At 43.8% G+C, this 20,745-nt stretch overlaps 1 protein-coding gene across 4 annotated transcripts in view; it reads right to left on the minus strand.

The window, feature by feature from the left end:
* Positions 1 to 1,090: 1,090 nt before the first annotated feature.
* NCAPG2 (non-SMC condensin II complex subunit G2) overlaps positions 1,091 to 20,745 on the minus strand; it is a 61,984-nt gene continuing 42,329 nt past the window's right edge. For 3 of the 4 annotated variants that reach the window (XM_079931239.1, XM_079931237.1, XM_079931238.1), the window contains exons 22-28: positions 18,233 to 18,332; positions 14,395 to 14,582; positions 13,315 to 13,455; positions 11,669 to 11,772; positions 10,725 to 10,825; positions 9,495 to 9,594; positions 1,091 to 1,703 (exon numbers count right to left, since the gene is read on the minus strand). In XM_079931239.1, coding sequence (XP_079787365.1) covers positions 1,652 to 1,703; positions 9,495 to 9,594; positions 10,725 to 10,825; positions 11,669 to 11,772; positions 13,315 to 13,455; positions 14,395 to 14,582; positions 18,233 to 18,332 — 786 coding nt within the window. In that variant the 3' untranslated portion in view covers positions 1,091 to 1,651. The remainder of the gene's footprint in view (positions 1,704 to 9,494; positions 9,595 to 10,724; positions 10,826 to 11,668; positions 11,773 to 13,314; positions 13,456 to 14,394; positions 14,583 to 18,232; positions 18,333 to 20,745) is intronic. The other variant, XM_079931240.1, reaches the window with a different exon arrangement.

The raw sequence follows: 20,745 nt of genomic DNA on the forward strand, positions 1-20,745 counted from the left end.
TGCGTGCTTTAAACCTGCTCCCCTAGTGAAGCCCCAGCGCCCCGGTGCCCCGCCACTCCGCATCTGAGCACCCCGCTCTGTCCCCCGTGCACACGTGTAGGGACTTCTCTAGGGCGTATGCCTACAGCAGGAGTGTCTGAACTATTTTGACCCAATAAAAATGGAATTATATTTTTTCACAAATTGGATTATTTCACCCATCAAGTTTGACACAAGATAAAAGAAAACCCGACTATCCTAAAAACGTACATGCAAATTAAAAAGCCAATTAACCTCTTCCCACAAAGGGAACAAACACCAAGCTCCATTTTAGGGTGCTACAACAAATGCAAGGAACTACTTCTCATCTTGAACAAACTCTTCCAGGAATACCAAAAGACAGAACACTCCTCAGTTCATTTTATGAGGCTCGCCTATTCTTGAAACTAAAGCAAACAAGGAAAGGGCAAAAAAGAAAAAAAAAAATCACCAATACAAAGTACGGCTTAGTTAATTCGCAAAGATGTTTAGATAGTCTTATGTTCAAAACCAGCTGAGTAATCAACCCCCCACCTCCCAGTCCTCAGATATCCCTTGGTAAAACCTTGCGCTAAATGCTCATGACCACAGTGCACAGTCCATTTAGGTACCTTCTTGGAGAAACAGAGGCACTGAGACATTGGCACTTCTCTCCTTCCTGCTGGGGGGCTAAGAACACGCGTGCGTTTGAAGCAGCACCCCAGGCGGCAGGATGCTGACGGCCTCGACCTGGGCCGTGGCTGTCGGGATCTGAACGTGGAGACTCTGGCAACGGGGGTGGTGACGCAGGACGATGCAGCCAGGGAGCCGGGGGCCAGTCCTCCGTCAGCCGGGACAGCTCTCGGAAAGAAAAGGTGGTTCAGCTTCAGGCTGCATGGCTGGACCTGTGTCCTGGCACTCACAGCCACAGGCCCCCGCGCGTGGCCCCTTTCCCCGCACCCACCCAGCCGCTCCCTGCGCTTTACACCTCTGCCCCTGGTAGAAAGGCAGGCCCGCCCAGAACTCAGCCCTCGTTCCTGCAGGGGAAAACGTGTACTAATATTTTTAAATCAAGTAGACAAACAGGTGTTGTCATTGCTTTATTACTCATAGTTTGCAAGCAATATTATATATAAAAGTCATTTTTAAAACAACTGGGTTTGCTAGAAAGGTGTCTTTTTTTTTTTTTCTTTGCTCTGTGGGTTTCTGCACCATTCATACCTGGAGCCTGTTACATTAAATGTATCATTTATGCAGGCGCTGGGCAAAAATGTAAGAACCTTTGAGTTTTCTACTCATACCCACCCCAAAATAAATCCTACCCCTTCTCTACTATATGGGTTACTGACATTAAAAACACTAGGAGGGCTTCCCTGGTGGCGCAGTGGTTGGGAGTCCGCCTGCCGATGCAGGGGACACGGGTTCGTGCCCCGGTCCGGGAGGATCCCACATGCCGCAGAGCGGCTGGGCCCGTGAGCCATGGCCGCTGAGCCTGTGCGTCCGGAGCCTGTGCTCCACAGCGGGAGAGGCCACGACAGTGAGAGGCCCGCGTACCGCAAAAAAAAAAAAACAAAAAACACTAGGAAAATACACATCCATCTCGCTTTCTGTAAGTCCTTTTTCTCTATTTTTAATGACCAAGATGTTGGCTTGGTTATGAATTCAAAAGTGCTCCCAAAGTTCTTGATGATGATTCATAGAGAAACCTGAAACACAGAGAAAGAATTAGCTACAGAAAAATGTGACTGAAGTATGCAAATTTACATTTTCACAGGATAAATCTAAATAAAAATGGTTTGGAACAGAATACACTTAAAGAGAAAACTGAAGTAATCGCTGTTTCTCAAAGGTAAATGGAGTAGTAAGAATCACCATCAGCAGAAACCTTAGCACGACACACGGCACACGGACAGAGCCATCCATGACCGGAGGCGTCCTCTGTCCCCAAGGAACACGAACAGAAGACCCTCTCGGTGAAAGGTGCTCACCTGGCCGTGCTTCCTCTTTCACTCACAAGGACTCTCCTCTAGGAGACACACGGCAGGCTCACGGGTATGGCCGGGCGCCCCCTTTTCCCACGCCCACAATCGCTAGCTCGTCTCCCTCCTTCGCGAGATCACAAGGTAAACGACAACTATTAACCCCCATGATGCACTGCTGCGACCATGCTTGCTCACTTCCTGCACACACACCTCACTTTCTCGTCCCACCCCCTGCACACCTGTCCCCAGGCGAGACTGGCTGGGCAGCCCGTCACCCACTCCCCTTCCTTCTCCATCCCCCGAGCTCCCCTCAGAGGGTGTGTGGGCCAGCCAGCCTCTGAACTGCTGCCAAGACAAACCTCAACCTTTATCCCAAACGGCCACTCAGCTGGATTCACTCTTCAGCCTGGAGCTGTTACGGGCACTCGGGTCTGCCCGTGTCCTGCCCTGTCCAGTATCAACACAAGCATGGGGTAACTTTACATTTTCTAGTAGCCACGTTCAAAGAGATGAAAAGAATGGGTGAAATTCGTCTTAAGACAGTTGGCCCTTGAACGACGCAGGGGTTTGGGGCGACGCGACCCTCCGCAAAGTTGAAAATCTGCGGATAACTTAGTCGGCCCTCTGAGAACGCAGCTCTTCCATATCCGCGGTTCTGCATCCACAGATTCACCCAACTACGACTGTGTGGTCCTGGGCCATTTACTATGGAAAATGTCTGCATTCAAGTGGATCCACATAGTTCAGACCTCTGCTGTCCAAGAGTCAACAGTGTATTTTATTTAACCCCACACACCGAAATAAGTCAACCTGTAACCAACACAAAAACATCACCAACGTATCTCACAGCCCTTCTGCACACCAGCCGCAGAGCCTGTGGGTCCTCACACCTGGGCCACATCTCAAGTCACACTCCCTTGTTCCACTCGTCACGAGGAGCCCCGTAGGGGCTAACACAGATCTAGCAAAGTTTTCATATTTTTCTCTTTGTCTCAAAATTCAGGAATTTTATTCAGACTTATGCATGATTTTTTCATCAGTCCCATCTAAACTTTAGTTAAATAAACAACAACAACAAGAAATGAATCTTTAAAATTGCATATCTCTTTGGCCCCAGGAAATCCTCTCCCGTCGGCGGTTGGATCGCTGCTTCCCTGGGTCTCTCCCTGGTCTGCTTCCCCCAGGACCCTCATCGGTGTCTGTCCTGCTCGGGGGCACCCTCCACGGCGACCTTCTGGACCACCTGGGAGCTGAGGCTCCAGTGCCTCAGCAATGTTTCCAACTCAAGGGTTTTTAGTTCCAGATCATTCTTTTGGGCTACGATTAATTTTTCTTTGAAGACTCTTGTCATTAAGTGTCTGGCTGGCCCAGCACTGCTGCTTTACTAATGGTTGTCCTGTTTGTCTCTCACCGCTCCACCGCTGCACGTGTGCAGTCATTTTTGTCTGCGCCCCACAGACGTCTCAGGCTGAGCAGAGACGGCGGACGGTGGGAAGCACGAAGCCGCCCCATCAGCAGCGAGCAGCTGTCTGCATCCGGAGAAACACCAGGAGACTCGGATGCCCCCCATCCCTTCCGGCCTCCCAGCATCAGTGCCCGACGGCACCACCCTCCTGCATCAACTCTTCGAGAGCTATAGGCTAGGACGCTTGCAAGGGCCAACACGCCAGCCAGGCCCCAGCTCCCTGGTGGCCAGAGGTGGGGAGCACTGTCCCACCCAGGAGACGAGACAGAGGGACACAGGACACGGTAAGTCACCAACGCTCCACAATCTAAAACTTATTTTTAATCACTCGAAAATATTGTCTCCTTATGTAAGAATTTTTAAACCCTTAAAGAAAAATGTTAGGTTACCTTGGCAAAACGACTTATTAAATTACTATAGGGTAATCAGCCTCTCATGCTGGCCTAAGTCCAGTCTGAGACTCTGGTCACCTCTGAACCGAGCACCAGGCCAGTCCTGGGCTTCCGGGCATCCTGACTTCTCCTTCCAAGGCCAGAAACCAAGGCTGAGAGGCAAAGCAACCTGCCTGGGACCCCAGCATCAGCAAAGGTACGGTGGGTACAAACCAGGCCTCTGACTACCCCACGGGGCTCGGATACCAACAAGCTCTTCTGCTCTCCTGTGAATTCAGTCATTCTCCTATTACCTGGGAAGAGGGCTGGATACACTGTATAGACCAGAGGAATCAGAATTATTAAGGGGCAAAATAAATGAGCATACAATTTCAGAGCTGGAAGGGACAGTGGCAGCCCTAGTCCAGGGTCCCCCATGTCACCCACTGAGCTCTGACTCCCCACGACCCGCCCACCTCCAGCTCCTACGGCCCAAGGCCGGCCGTGCTCATGGCTGGAGACGCCAACACAGGAGAGGCACAAAATCAGCCTTCCGAGAAAAACAATCGGTAAGATAAGCAACGTATGTTTTCTACTTAAAGAAGGGTTTTATTTATGAGTAGTTTTTAATTATCCACACCAAGGTCCCTAGGTTTCGATGCATGCTTCTAAATGAGCTACAAAAAGCATCCAGCCTCGAGTTCATTTTTTCACAAAGACTATGAAAATTACATACAGTGGAATAAGGTGATATTACGTATCCATACGTGATAATAAAAAAGAGGCCACTGTTCCAGGGAATACTCCTTTGCTTCAAGTCTAATCACAAGGTTTAACGTTGGGGACGCACATACACCACCAAAGCTGCCAAAACACAGTTAATGCTGGTAATTAACTTGTTTATAATATGATTCCAGTTCACTTAGTGGGAAAAATTCATGATATAACACAAACCTTAAGAAATAATCTCTAATTATAGTGCTACTCGTATACTATGTATGAAAGTAATAAAGGTGACATCCTTTGACACTTAAATGCATGAGTGCGTTGGTGAATGCATGCTGTTGCTCCTGAGAAAACAGTCCAGCTTACACAATTTACAGAATTTACAGAGCACTATGCCAGGTGAAGCACTGAAAGTGCAATGAGACAGCACCCAACAGACCAGTCAACAAAATACTAACCCTGCTGCAGAGAAAGCTAGTGTATTTGTTAAGAAAACATTCACTTCTAAATTAATGCCCCGTTTCCTAAAATATTCATTGGACCAAAGGGTCCCAAGAGTCTTAAAGATGCAGACTTGCCTTAACGTCTCTATGCCAACAAAAATAAATAATATTCTAAAATAGAGTCTTAAATCTTAACTGCTTATCTTCCATTAGATTGATTTTTTGTTTCATCAATTTTTTTTAAGTTCTTTTTTTTTTATTTTCCAGACACTGGTTTTTGTACAGTGTGCTTCTTGCATATTTAAGTAAGAAGCCAATATTTCAGTCTCTACCTATCTACTTTTTTAGGATGTTTCCTCCTTAAAGGCAAGAACTGTTTCTTGCCATCTGTGTATCAGCTTAGCACAGAAAACTGCATAGTTGTAGAAACAATGAAGAAACAAAATATTACATGCCCTGCATTTAATTTCTATGAATATCCTTTTCTTTTCCATGGAGTAAGTTCTGAACTTCTAAGGCCTTTATTTCTGTCAGTGTAACTAACACAATTCAAGTACTCGCCTTGAACCTCTGTACAACTGCAAACGTCCCTCTTTCCTTACACCCTCAGAGCAGTTCATACCATTCTTTTCCAAAAAACTATCCTTACAGATGGTATTTCTAACAGAGAAATCTTGTAAAATGCTTGCATTTCCGAGGTTATGACCATGTCCCATGACAATAACCTATCATTTACCTAGTTTGTAATTCTGATGGCCTTATTTAGTATCTGCACTGCACTGTGTTTTCAGAAACATACAAACACTCCTCAGTTTCCTCCAAATTAGCTCACTTCCCTCTTCCTCCCATACCTAGAAATTAAACAAGTTCATAACCCTAGAGTCTGTTGGGTTTCTCCCTCAAAGACCCTTCCTGAACTGCATAGGAAATAGTCAACAGTCTCTGCAGTAAAGCCTGTAACTGAACGCACGTCCTTGGCTCGCAGACGAGCAAGCCCCCGCTCCACGGCCCCACTGGGGCTCATGAGGCACAGCACCAGCCCTAGCAGCAGGGGCGCCAGAGGGCTTCCCACAAGGTCCAGCCTTCTCCGGGGGGGTGCAAGCAGCAGAGGCAGCACCCAGGCCCCACAGGGCGGCTGCCTGACCCGCGGTGGGGCTCATGGGCTCAGCAGCTCCCCTGGCACCTCCCTATGGACGGGCCCCAACCCCCGGAGACCAGATGGCCAGCAGTCCCCCCAGAAGGCCTGAGGACTTCTCCATCCTGGAGAGGCTCAGCCTGGGGTGTGCGTCCTCCCTAGGGGTAGTGCTGGGGGAGCTGCTGAGCCCATGAGGGTGAGCCCACCCTTTACAGTTCGCTGTGACCCTCACGAGCCCCCAGTCCGTTGCACTAGTGCCCTGATGGGAGCTCCTGACTTGGAGCTTACACTGTCCCATCACCGTGGGGTTTCGGCCTCCTGACTAAAACACCACGAACGCTCCAGAGATGCTCACTGAAGGAGGCTGGGGAGCCATCTTCATACCTGACAAAATGGCTTTTACGGAGCAAAGCATTACTGGAGAAGAAGTGGGACCCCTCATGAAAATAAAAGGGCCAATCCAATCAAGAAGATAGAATAGTTCTAAAATCATATGCTCCTAATATCAGGATTACAAAATATATAAAGGAAAACCCCTCTGTCAAAAATGGACAGATCCAGCAGGCAGAAAATTAGTGAGGACAAGCTGAACTCAACACCATCAACCAACAGGATACAACTGACATTTAAAGACTCCTTCACCCTACAATAGCACAATGCACATTCTTCTCAAGCTCCTGTGGAACATTCACCAAGACAGAGCACATATTAGGCCATAAAACACACCTTAATACATTTAAAAGAATAGAAACCCATACAATGTCTTCTCTCAGACATTAAACTAGAGATGAATAACAAAAAAATAACTGGAAAATTGAGAGATTAAATAAGACACTTCTAAAGAATACATGCAGCAAAGAAGAAATCTCAAGAGAAATTTTAAAATATTTTTAACTAAACGGAAATGAAAACATAACATCAAAATTTGTGCCATGCAGCAAAAGCAGTGCTTAGAGAGTAATTTATAGCACTGACTATTAGAAAAGAAGAAACATCTAAAATCAGTAATCTAGGCTTCCGGAAACCAGAAAAAAAGAAAAAAAAAGTGCAAATTAAATCCAAAGCAGGCAAAAGAAAAGAAATAATAAAAATTAGAGCAGAAAGCAAAAAAAAAAGAAGTGAAAAACAGAAATCAATAGAGAAAATCAATGAAACCAAAAGCTGGTTCTTTTAAAAGATCAATAAAACCAATAAGCCTCTAGCCAGGCTGGAAAAAAAAAAAAAAGAGGACACAAATTACTAATATGAGAAATGAAAGAGAGTACATAACTACAGATCCCATGGACGTTAAAAAAAAGACAGTTAAGGAATACTATACCCACAAAGTTGACAGCCTAGATGAAATGGACCAAATCCTTGAAAGGCACAATCTGCCAAAACTAACTCAAGAAGAAATAGACAATCTGAGTAGGCATCTATTTAAAAAATTGAGTCAGTAATTAATAACCTTCCAAAAGTAGAAAGCACCAGACCCAGATGGACTCACTGGTGAATTCTAACCAAATATTTGAGAAAGAAGCTATACCAATTCTTTAGTCTCTTTCAGACGACAGAAGAAGGGAAGGAATACTTCCTAAGTCATTCTATGAGGCCAGCAATTCCCTAGTCGCAAAGCCAGACAAAGACATTACAAGAAAAGATAACTACAGAACAATCTCACTCATGAGCATAGATGCAAAAAGTACTTAATAAAATATCAGCAAATTATGGGCTTCCCTGGTGGCGCAGTGGTTGAGAGTCCGCCTGCTGATGCAGGGGACACGGGTTCGTGCCCTGGTCTGGGAGGATCCCACATGCCGCGGAGCAGCCGGGCCCGTGAGCCATGGCCCCTGAGCCTGCGCGTCCAGAGCCTGTGCTCCGCAACGGGAGAGGCCACAACAGTGAGAGGCCCGCGAACCCCAATATATATATATATATATATATATATATTAGCAAATTAAACCCAACAGCGTATTAAAAAATTATACACCATGACCGAGTGGGATTTATCCCAGGTATGCAAGGCTGGTTCAACATCTGAAAATCAACTAACGTAACCTACCACATCAACAGGCTAAAGAAGAAAAATCCTATGACCTTGTCAGTAGATGCAGAAAAAGCATTTGACAAGATCCAACACCCACTATGATAAGAACTATCTGTAAATTAGGAATAGAGGGGAACTTCCTCAACTTGATAAAGAACATCTACAGCTAACATTGTGCTTAATGGTGAGAAATGGGAAGCTTTCCCACTAAGATCACATACAAGACAAGTATGTCCTTTCACCACTCCTTTTCAATATCGTACCAGAAGCCCTAGCTAATGCAATAAGACAAGGAAAGAAAGGTATACAGATTGGTAAGGAAGAGATAAAACTGCCTTTGTTCATAAGTTAGCAATTTAGGATTTTGAAAGCCTTTCTCCAAAGGAGAAAGTAGCTATGGAAAGTGGCTTATTTCCCAGGCATATATAAAACTAATTACCTGGTTCAAAGCTCTGTAACACTTAACTGTATGGTGTTCAGAAAACAGCAGGAAAAACACTGCTTCTGTGGCTGGTCTGAGAGTCAAACACAATTCAGAAAAGAGTCTACAGGAAATTGCACAGCATGTCAAAAACATTATACAGCAGGAAAAACACCTGGCTGGAAAAATAGCCCAATGAATACATTCTTAGATAGCAGTCCCTGCAGCAGCAACAGGCTACCTGGAAAGTAGAAAACAGTGCACATTTCTTCAGTCTCTGGAGGGACCTTTCCCATTCCCAACATGGATACTTGTAAACTGGTAATTATAACCGAGGAATGAATGTTCATGGTTTCAAAAATACAGCAAACCACCAAATATAATCTGTCTAGGTTTAAAACCATATAGAATGACGGGACTTCCCTGGTGGTCCAGTGGGTAAGAATCCGCCTTCCAATGCAGAGGCCGCGGGTTCGATTCCTGGTCGGGGAACTAAGACCCCACATGCCATGGAGCAACTAAGCCCATGCACCACAACTACTGAGCTCACGCACTCTGAAGCCCATGCACCACAACTAGAGAGAAGCCCATAAGGAAAGATCCCATGTGCCTCAACTAAGATCCGACACAGCCAAAAATAAATAAATAATAAATAAAATAAAACCATATAGAATGAGTTTGTATGCCCTTCCTTTTCTAGGGCAGAATCTTGCAAGTGACAGTTTTGTTTTTGTTTTTAAAGACAGAATGAGGAAGTAATTAAAACATATGCTCAAAGGGTCTTGCCAACAGAAACACTTCTATCCCTTCAATCCCCAGTTTTCTACCTGGCTGTAACTAGCAGCAATGAAAACGTGTTCTAAAATATACCTAAGGAATAACTAGCAGTGTTCAGATAATCACACCTGGTGGGTATCTAGTGCTTTACCTTTCCAAGCTATCCTCTTCCAAAGTAATTTCCATGAATGTCTTTAGTTTTCTGTGAACAGTAGCTGCAACACCCTTCACTTTTGAACTCTTATGTTTACCTGTTAAAGACAGAAAAATATTGAACACAACTACACAAAAAGCACACAGACTCTCAATGCAGGTTCAATTTCAGTAAGACAGAGCCTCCTACCCTCCCCTCTGAGTCAGTGCATATATTGACCTGCAGAACAGTAATGATCCCTTTAAAGGGATGTTAGAAGATCCAATGAGTGATTACAAAGCACCTCATTGGCTCTGAGGTAGTTTCCAAGGCCGTGATCCCGTGAGGTCTGTCCATGCCATGAGACTTGATGATCACCAACACCTTCAACAGTAACGGAACTAACACATTTCAGAGTCATCATCTGTTTGGCAAATGTTTAAGTACCTATTAAGTACACGGTGGTCATCTGCACCCCAACCGCCATCCTCACACCCTCCACATGGAGAACGTCCCTCTTCCTGCAGATGTCTCCCCAGGAGACGCTGCCTCAGGCAAGTCTTTCCTGATGCTTGGCCTGGGTCAAACTAGTTACAAATTCCTGTCATGAATCTACAGCCGTACTATGCATTCATGCTTATGGGGAGAGCTTGTTTTGAGAGGATCACTCTATGAATAATATCTTAGAAAATAATTTCAACATTAGTAAAACTGGTCCAAAAATATAGAAACTTAATAGTAGTCCATCTGCAGGGACATTACCATATTTTACACTTAGGTAAGCACTTCCTAGGTATCTCCAATTATTTTTCCAATACTATTTCAACTGGCTGGGATACCCAGAATAGGCACAGTTAAAGTTAAGCAAAACACAGATACATTAAATATTAATACCAAAACACACCATCGTTAGCAAAAATGAATTCAGATTTTTAAATGTACATGACAAAGGTAATAAATGACAAATCAATAGAAATTCAGTCTAAGGCACAGAGAGGCAGACGTAATGGGTCCAGTGGGGAAAGTGGACAGGAGCTGCATTAAGAAGCTACCATTATTCAAGCTGGTACGTGGCAGCTACACAGCAGACGCCCAGGCAGACGGCACACGTGGAGCGCGTGGAGCGCTTGGGGGAAAGTGCCGTGAGAGCCTAACTAGCAGGGGATTCACTCCCAAACATTCCACAACAGTTCTGTGTAAGATGCACCCAGCAATGTCCCAGACGACACCATAGAAAATTTAACCAACCTTTATTAATAACCAAGATAATGTGCATAACAGCTGTGAGACACACGATGCCTTCAATATCCTCAGAAATAACACATGCCTTCAGTTCATCTAAAAATGACCTGCAAAAAAGTAAAAAACAACTGAAATTACTCTATAGTATATCTTAATACTTTACAGAAAGACAAATATAGCCAAGATTCATCAACCACCATGAATTCTAGTTTTCAGCTAACATGGGAAGTTGACTAAACCCTTCCCATACTCTTCGCTGTAAGCATGCCAAATCATACAGGTGAGACACTAAAATCAGAGGGCGTGGCTAGAAAGAGAAGAGGGTTGTTCTGGTTAGTGAATAAAGCCACTCTGCATACTCGTAATGCCCACAAAAAAGATTTGATATGCTATTGAAAGATAATTCATAGCTGTTAAAAACAATGCTTTTTGAAGTTTTCAAGGAACATATGTACTATTAAAATTCCACAGGTATCAGGTATCTGCAAAACTATCCCTTTTGTAGCCCACCAGTCCTGCATGTGCCACAAGAAACCCTAGAAGCAGGTCAGGTGACACATGGCATGGAGAAATGAGTAACAGCTGTGTGCCGAATGAAAACCACATGGAATTTACCCAAGTCGTGTTTTGAAAGTGTCCATTGTAGGAAGTATTTCAGTGACATTAAAATTTTAAATGTTTCCCTCTAAATGAACTGTAGTTATGATAAAGCATAACCAGAGACTATTTGGATGAATATATCTTTCAGAGAGTTAGAATTTCACTTTGTATAAGTATAATGCTAATATTTTTAATCTCTGATAAAATGAGAGAAAATTGTATGGAAATGTTTTCTCTTAGGAAAAAAATGCACTTTTGACAAATGGTGAGAGTAAAAGGAATAGAGCTAAAGTTACTGAGAGCTTACAGCCATGACAGGATTAAGAGAACAGCAAAGAAAAAGGGATTACCTGACTACGTTCGGAGATTTTATTATTATTCCTATTAAACACCTTGAAAATGGTGGAAGGGCTGAAAGACCCTCTGGGGGAGTAAGCTCTTTGGTATCAGAAACCTAAAAAAAAAAAAAAGTCAAGTCAGTAACATGAATTGAGACTGAGACTGCACTGATCACTCATTTTACACTTCCCTGGGTTTTCTTCCAAACTTGAGAAAGGCTTTCCAGAAACTCAAAACAATGATTTTTATTAACTGCTGCAATGCCTACCATAATTATGATTAACCTATTACTATACACAGTGGTGTCAATCAACTGGAGAGAAGAAAAAAGACACGTCACTCAACAAGCCTTCTGTCGAACACCCTTTAATTCTATTACCTTCTGTAAACAACGTGTTTCTACACTAAGCAAACAACTCGTTACTCTTATTAGTCCAGATCAGGTTTTCTCAACTCAAACTTTTTCTATAAAGTAGTAAATAGTAAATATTTAAAGAGTAAATATTTTCGGCTTTGTGGGCAAAACGATCTCTGCCACAATTACTCAATTCTGCTGTTACAGCACAAAGCAGCCATAGAAAAAAGGTAAATACATGGGCTTGGTCATGTTCCAATATGAGTTTGTTTGTTTGTTTGTTTCCCAAAATAAGTTTATTTACAAAAACAGACAGTGGGCCACGATGGCCCACAGGCCATTGACGGATTCATCGTCATCAGCTGTGTAGCTCACAGGCCTGAATAACTTCCAGTTCTTGGGCTGTGTATAGTCCAGGAATCACGCTCCTAACCCAAAATGACCTCTCTTCAAGCTTTCAGGAGGGCCTTAAATGTTACCAATGTCTCAGAATTTTGTCAACTCTTTTTATATTTGTGATTTTATAATACAAAATTTATACAAATTATATGTTTGCATTTTTATATTTCAAAGATATCTCCTATCAGATTTCAGCTTTTCATACTGAGAAAACGCCTCATTATTTAACTATCTTAAGGCATTCTTCCATGCCCTCACTCGCTACCACCAGGATTCCATGCCGTGAAAGAGTGGTTTCTGTTGTGACCTGAATTACCATCCTGATTATGTCAATCTTGAACCAAGTAGGCTAATCATATAAAATAGGCTACTGCTAGGAAAATGGCCAGTCCTTTATAGAGCAGGGGCAAACAAACTATCTGTTTAAACTGATATCAGAGGTTCAAATTTCCTACGCGTAAAAGAAAAAGAAAAGTAAGGCTTATGTACAGCAAGGCAGTCAGAGATGTGAGCTATTCCAGAAACAGAGCCCAAGGTACTCGTGCACCCTGCTCGCCACTGACCAGGGCCACTTCTGCCTGTCAGGAGAGGGGAATCTTAAGAAATGTATCAACTCGCTTAAGCCTCTAAAATATGGCAAAAAGAAGTATTCAAGATGCAAGGAGCAGCTTGGTTTTAATGAAGAACGACAACATCCTTAGCATGGGTCCCCCCCATGGTCACGTGATTCTAAACACAAACCAGCCACGGAACTGTGTGGTGAAGCTGCAGGAGAAGCAGACCTCCCGCTATACCTGAGTTCTGAAAAAATACTTGGAAAAGCATAAAAATGTGCTGCCAGCAGAAAACAGCCTCCTGAATAGTCAAAACAAGACACAGCAGTTTCAGGACAACACACTTCACCTTTCGGAGCCGGTGGCTTATCTCGACCACGGATGCGGCAATCAGAGTGGAGAGCACGCCCCGGTGGACAGGCGTGTCCACGTGCCAGGACTGCACGGCGCTGATAAATTCATGAAGAGGGGTCTGAACAGAATAAAGGAGCTACGAAAAACACATCAGTCACTGTTAGTGCTTAGAAGACCACTTTCAAGAATGAGGCCTCCTCCTGCTGTCCCCCGGGGGCCCGGGGCCCGTCTCGTCTGCCCACCCTCACTGCCGCACCTTCCTCTCTGCAGCTGATGGGAACCGCGACCAGAAGGCGACACACAGGACTGAAGCCCGCCAGGAAGGACCTTTACGACACTCTTACCCCAGAGCAAAGAAAAATCCCCAAGAATAGGAGTATCAATAACATTAATAAAGTTTTCGAAAGGAGAGATGAAGAAACATCACTGACATTAAGGGAAGACACCCACTATGAGGCCACGTGTTCTGAACGAAGCTGTACAGACAATGGTGAGAAAAGAAAAATATTTTGGCACAAATTCCGTAAATAGATCACAGACACTTGAACCAACTCATCAAAAACAGGACTATTTCAAATTAACTCAAATATGAGCTAGGCTACAGAAAATATGGCCAATAACCTTCGATTACCTCTACCAGATAAAAAAAACAGGACAAAATTGACAGTTTCAATAGCGCATAAACATCCTCCCATTTAAGCATTTTTTAAACCTTTACTACTAACAGCTGGGCACTCACAAGCTACTGTATTCATTCTCTGCTTCTGTCCTGCTGGGCAGAGGAGCTCTCGGGTCGCTGGCCTACTGACCTGAACACGTCAACACTGTCCCCAGACTGGTGGCCGGAGGTGAGCCCCTGGCCTCCCTCGCCTCCTGCCCCAGAGCGTGCCACCCCAGGGAGAGGGCTGGCAGCACCAGCTGAAGGTGGCACCTGGCAGCCACTTCCTGTCTGCGTGGCACCTCTCCCCACCCGATAGCCCCAGCGTGTGAGCAGGCCTGGCTCCACGCACCCTGCTCCACCAGGTGGGCGCTGTCCCTCTAGTCCCTCTGTCCCACCCTGGGGAGGCTCCAGTACCTGCAAGCCTTCTTCTGGTTGCTTCCTGAAGCTCCGCGCCATACATTCCAACATTTGCTGAAATACTTTCTGCACCAAATCAAACAGTGTTGAGACTTCTTTCTCTGAATCTGCTTTCTGCGTCAAGGAGCTTCTGGTTACCTCTTTCAGAATGCCAAGAAGTAATGAAACATAAAAGAATCCCTTCACTGGAAAGAAAGTTGAAAAAATCAGTTATTTAATCACACAATTTAGTTGAAATTATTATATATTTTTCACTGAACACATGTATATTATGGTAACTTAAAAGAGACTGTTACTGGTGAGCCAATACCAGGTTGGTCAGATTAACATAAAATCTAACAGACATACATACCTACGACTTGCTCCTTTTATTAAATATATAAAGCCGATGCCTTCAATAACAGTAACAGCCCACCTGGCTCAGGCACTGAGAAGCACTGCATGTGTGGACAGTGTGGTTCCCTGAACACCTGGGTAGAGGATGTGTCTTACTTTTTCACACGATGGTGACATCGCTGACGGGTCTGAGAGGAAAGGCCCTAGAGCTCTCAGTCTATGACCTAAGAATCTCCAAGGCCAACTCTGTTAAATCCCCAACACTGTGTAGTTTGTTGGTGTCTTTCTCTCCTTTCCTGTGTGGCAATGATTTGGTAAAAATTTGGTAAAATGTTTTCAGAGTGTGAACTCAATTCTACAGTTCATGCTGAGGACCTTCAATTTTCTTTTTTGTTTCTACGCAGACTGGCCTGTAAGCTGCACTGCAAACAGAGCCAGAGGCCGCGCCCTCCCATGCCCCTGCCCCACTCTGCACCCATGTTGCACCTCGCACTGCCCACCACTGACTAACCTTCAGGTCCGTATGCAGGGCTGCATCCCTGGTGGACTGGGCCGGAACCATGATTCTTCCTTATATACATTTAAAAGTATATACTATATAAACTATACATGTATATTTTTTAAAAACCTGTCACATAGAAAAGCACAGAAATAATGCTCCTCGTTAAAAGATTAGTATCTAGGGGACAAAGCGTTATGACCTCTCCTACCTTACATAGGAATCATGTGGCCCTAATAGGGAAGCTCCTTGATTTATGAAAGAGATTAATAGACATAGAAGCTCTGCTTGAGACAGAAGTAAGAAACTAACCCCAAGTCCAAATCTATCTACTAAAGTAATAAAAGAAATGGTCACGTTCCAGTTGAGTTTGCCCCTCAGAAGGTGTATGGCGCTACCAGAATCAACACAAAGTTGGAGAGTCTTTGCAAACTTAACAGAAACTTTCAAGAAACAAATCTCTTTATCTAGAAGAAGGCAGAGAGATACATTCTCCACATATCAGTCATTTCAGTGAAGCAGGCAGTGAGGCAGCAGCTCAGCAGAGGCCAACACGCTGAGGGTGACGGGGCTCTGAGGACAAGGGGGCCTGTCCCCTTGCATCCACCCTCAAGGTCCTGGTGCAGTGGGAGAACCTCATGCTAACTAGTGTCTTTACTACTGACAAAAATCTGAAATGTTGAAAGTTTTAGTTGAAAGTTATTTCATTACATTCAAGCCATATGTGCGTTATAACCAAATATATATAGGTAGTGGTTAAGCAGAGTATGATAAGTTACTAAGGTAGGTCAGGATTTGCAGCCATGGGAAACAGAAGGCCCTCACTTTGGAAGTTCTTGCTTCTCTAGAGTGACTGGTGCACAGGGATGGCTAAGCTGGGGGGTCACGCGGCCCAGCACCGACGGTCAGCATCTCAGGCCACCATGAGTCTGTACGCAAGGAGACGCTCACTAGCCCATCTCAGGGCAGCAGCCACCGAGAGCCACGTGGACCCAGGCCCCTTTCTGTCTCAGATGGGGTGTGCTGTCCTGCAAGCCCCTCCTGCCCGGCTCTACACAGGAGGCTGTGGTCCCCATCAATCCCCCTTTACCTTTGCACTGACCACAAAGCCCATTATTTACTGTAATATTTACTTATTAGGAATTCAACCTTCCTCGTAGTCGTGCTAATTACTTTTGGGGGCATTATCATTTCCTGGTGCTGTCACGCGGCACCGGCCCACAGTCCACCGCAGGCATCTTCTCTCACAAGCCCCGTCACTTCCAGTGGCTGATTTTGCAGAACACACAGAGTTTTTCAAAACACACATGTTGTGTTATAGCAGAAACACCTGCATTTTTGAACCGAGCTGTTTACATCTGGGTTATATGTGGGAACTCAGCTGTATTCAAGGACGTCTCTTCCAGAATATGCATTTCAGCATGGAGAACGCCATGCTCAAATGTTAATAATATAATGTGACTGAGTTTTAAATTTAAATGTTCTATTAGGACTCTTTCAAGTGGAGCAAGTCCAGAGAACAGGCTCTGGGCTTACCTAGCAAAACTGCAAAGTATAATCTCATTTGTAACAGGACTACAAAGAATGAGCACACAGTTGATTCTCTCCTGGGAAATCCCGATTGTTAGAATGTATAAATACAAAGATCATTTCAGCTTGGTCGAAGGTAAGGTCAGTAGCTTACGGGCTACATTGGAGATCTAAAATTCTTATTAGCTCCTTGGAAAATTTTATAAATACTAAAAATAGATTTAATCCTTAGGGGAAAATAATTCTTAAATGATAAATTGAGTTTAACAATGCAAATCATCTTTAATGTTTCAATCATTAAGCTTAAGTTTAAAACGCTGTTTTCACAATAGAAAGTGAGAGTTATAAAGACTTAAACAAAGGAAAAAGATTTTAAAACAAAAAACATTTATTCTATTTAATATTTAGTCTTTGTGGATATTGTAACCAAATGATGTAAAATCTTGCTTATAATTACAGATTAAGGACACGTACACTCGAGACAGCAGAGCAGAGTGACTGCCACCCCAGCACCCATGCAGGCCAAGTGCCAACCTCAGGGGCAGAACCATGAAAGAAAGAAGCTGTGGGGTTTGTGGCCAAGACTTCCCCGGGGTCTGCACAACGATAGTCAAGACTACAGCAAAAGACCCCAGAGAGCTAACTGCAAACTTCATGTTGAATTTGGTAAATGATAATACTTTCAATCTCTGTTAGCAAATATTTAGGCTTAAAGAAATTCAAATTATGCATTTCCAAGCTTCTAGGGATCTCAGGAAGAACCAACTGTAGCAACGGGGTGTTCTGTGCCGACTCGGCTGCCCCAGGGAGGCAGCGGGCAGGGGTCACAGCCCTGCGGTGCCCTTCTAGCCAGCCCATGACCCGAGGCAGAGGAGGCATCCTGGGTCCACCCACACTCCCCCCACCACAATGAGACGGGGCTGCAAGGATCTGGCCCGGCCCCCCTGGATGCGATGCTCCAGATAATCGAAGCCCAGCCCACCTGGAAGGAGGCCAACTTCTCACTCACTCACTGAACACATTTAACTTGTGTGGACGCCATGGTATGAGTTACCAGGGATCCTGTCCTTGGGGTGACAGCAACTTCCCAGTGGTCTCGGGGGGCGGGGGGGGGGGGACATTAAACAGCTCCTGACTTGCACGCAGACGATGACAGACACCAGACAGGAGCAGCAGACAGGCTGGGGCCGTGCTGGTGACCACACGGCAAAGCAGCTGCAATCACGCAAACCACCGGGGGAGGAGCATAAGACCTTGCCAGAGACTCCGCACTTGGTCACGTCCGAGCCAGAAACAGCTCTGAACTTCCTGGCTGCCTCAGCCTGTTAATTCCTCTTTTGGTGTCAGCTAGTTTGTGCTACACATCTATCACTTAAAAACAAGAGTCCTGACCAGCGAAGTGAGGGAGGGAGAGAGGGGCTGGTTCTGACTGCTAGTCGCTCTAAACTAGTCCTTTAATAAACGCAGTACCTGTTTGCATGATTCCCAGGCTCCGCTGTAAAAGCTGTGTCTGAAACATACAGTCACCAAGGCCGACCACAATGACATCCTTGCATACAGTCAGGTAGGTCTGTAAGAGAGGTAGACATGATGATGTGATTTGCCATCAAAAGCCACAGAAGGGACAAGAGGGGACATCCTGCTGGTCAAGGTCCTAACATGTAAGGGTACCACTAGGGGTCTCATAAAGCAGATGTCTACAAAGATGCTTAAAAAGGAATTTCCATAAAAATACATTAATTCTCATTTCTCTTTCCATAAGAAATCTAGAAACACATTTTATGTTATCCACAAACATTACTGAACACGTGTTACGTGCAATGTGTCAAATTACATTAAAATTATGCAGTTTATGCTTTGCAAAAAAATAAACTCTAAGACAGCCTCATCCACCAGAGGGCAGACAACAAAAGCAAGAACTACAATCCTGCAGCCTGTGGAACAAAAGCCACATTCACAGAAAGAAAGACAAGTTGAAAAGGCAGAGGGCTATGTACCAGATGAAGGAACAAGATAAAAACCCAGAAAAATAACTAAATGAAATGGAGATAGGCAACCTTCCAGAAGAAGAACTCAGAATAATGACAGTGAAGATGATCCAGGACCTCGGAAAAAGAATGGAGGCAAAGATCGAGAAGATGCAAGAAATGTTTAACAAAGATCTAGAAGAATAAAAGAACAAACAAACAGAGATGAACAACACAATAACTGAAATGAAAAATACACTAGAAGGAATCAATAGAAGAATAACTGAGGCAGAAGAACGGATAAGTGACCTGCAAGACAGAATGGTGGGATTCACTGCTGTGGAACAGAATAAAGAAAAAAGAGTGAAAAGAAATGAAGACAGCCCAAGAGACCTCTGGGACAACATTAAATGCAACAACATTCACATTACAGGAGTCCCAGAAGGAGAAAAGAGAGAGAAAGGACCTGAGAAAATATTTGAAGAGATTATAGTCAAACACTTCCTTAACATGGGAAAGGAAATAGCCACCCAAGTCCAGGAAGCAGAGAGAGTCCCATACAGGATAAACCCAAGGAGAAAAACGCTGAGACGTATAGTACTCAAATTGGCAAAAATCAAAGACAAAGAAAACTTACTGAAAGCAGCAAGGGAAAAACGACGAATAACATACAAGGGAACTCCCATAAGGTTAACAGCTGATTTCTCAGCAGAAACTCTACAAGCCAGAAGGGAGTGGCATGATATACTTAAAGTGATGAAAGGGAAGAACCCACAACCAAGATTACTCTACCCAGCTAGGATTTCATTCAGATTCGATGGAGAAATCAAAAGCTTTACAGACAAGCAAAAGCTAAGACAATTCACCACCACCAAACCAGCTCTACAACAAATGCTAAAGGAACTTCTCTAAGTGGGAAACACAAGAGAAGAATAGGACCTACAAAAACAAACCCAAAACAATTAAGAAAATGGTCATAGGAACATACATATTGATAATTACCTTAAACGTGAATGGATTAAATGCTCCAACCAAAAGACACAGGTTTGCTGAATGGATACAAAAGCAAGACCCATATATATGCTGTCTACAAGAGACCCACCTCAGACCTAGGGACACATATACGGACTGAAAGTGAGGGGATGGAAAAAGATATTCCATGCAAATGGAAATCAAAAGAAAGCTGGAGTAGCAATACTCATATCCGATAAAATAAGACTTTAAAATAAAGAATGTTACAATAGATAAGGACACTACATAATGATCAAGGAATCAATCCAAGAAGAAGATATAACAATTATATATATATATGCACCCAACATAAGAGCACCTCAATACCTAAGGCAACTGCTAACAGCTATAAAAGGAAATTGACAGTAACACAAAAAGAGTGGGGGACTTTAATACCTCACTTACACCAATGGACAGATCATCCAAAATGAAAATAAGGAAACAGAAGCTTTAAATAACACAATAGACCAGATAGATTTAATTGATATTTATAGGACATGCCATCCAAAAACAGCAGATTACACTTTCTTCTCAAGTATGCACGGAACATTCTCCAGGATAGATCACATCTTGGGTCACAAATCAAGCCTCAGTAAATTTAAGAAAACTGGAATCTTACCAAGCATCTTTTCTGCCCACAACGCTATGAGATTAGAAATCAATTACAGGGAAAAAAACGTAAAAAACACAGACACATGGAGGCTAAACAATACGTTACTAAATAACCAAGAGATCACTGAAGAAATCAAAGAGGAAATCAAAAGATACCTAGAGACAAATGACAATGAAAACACGACGATCCAAAACCTATGGGATGCGGCAAAGGCAGTTCTAAGAGGGAAGTTTATAGCCATACAAGCCTACCTCAAGAAACAAGAAAAATCTCAAATAAACAATCTAACCTTACACCTACAGGAACTAGAGAAAGAAGAAACAAAACCCAAAGTTAGCAGAAGGAAAGAAATCATAAAGATCAGACCAGAAATAAATGAAACAGAAACAAAG

The sequence above is a fragment of the Stenella coeruleoalba genome (assembly GCF_951394435.1).
Source record: "Stenella coeruleoalba genome assembly, chromosome: 9".
NCBI classification, from domain to species: domain Eukaryota; kingdom Metazoa; phylum Chordata; class Mammalia; order Artiodactyla; family Delphinidae; genus Stenella; species Stenella coeruleoalba.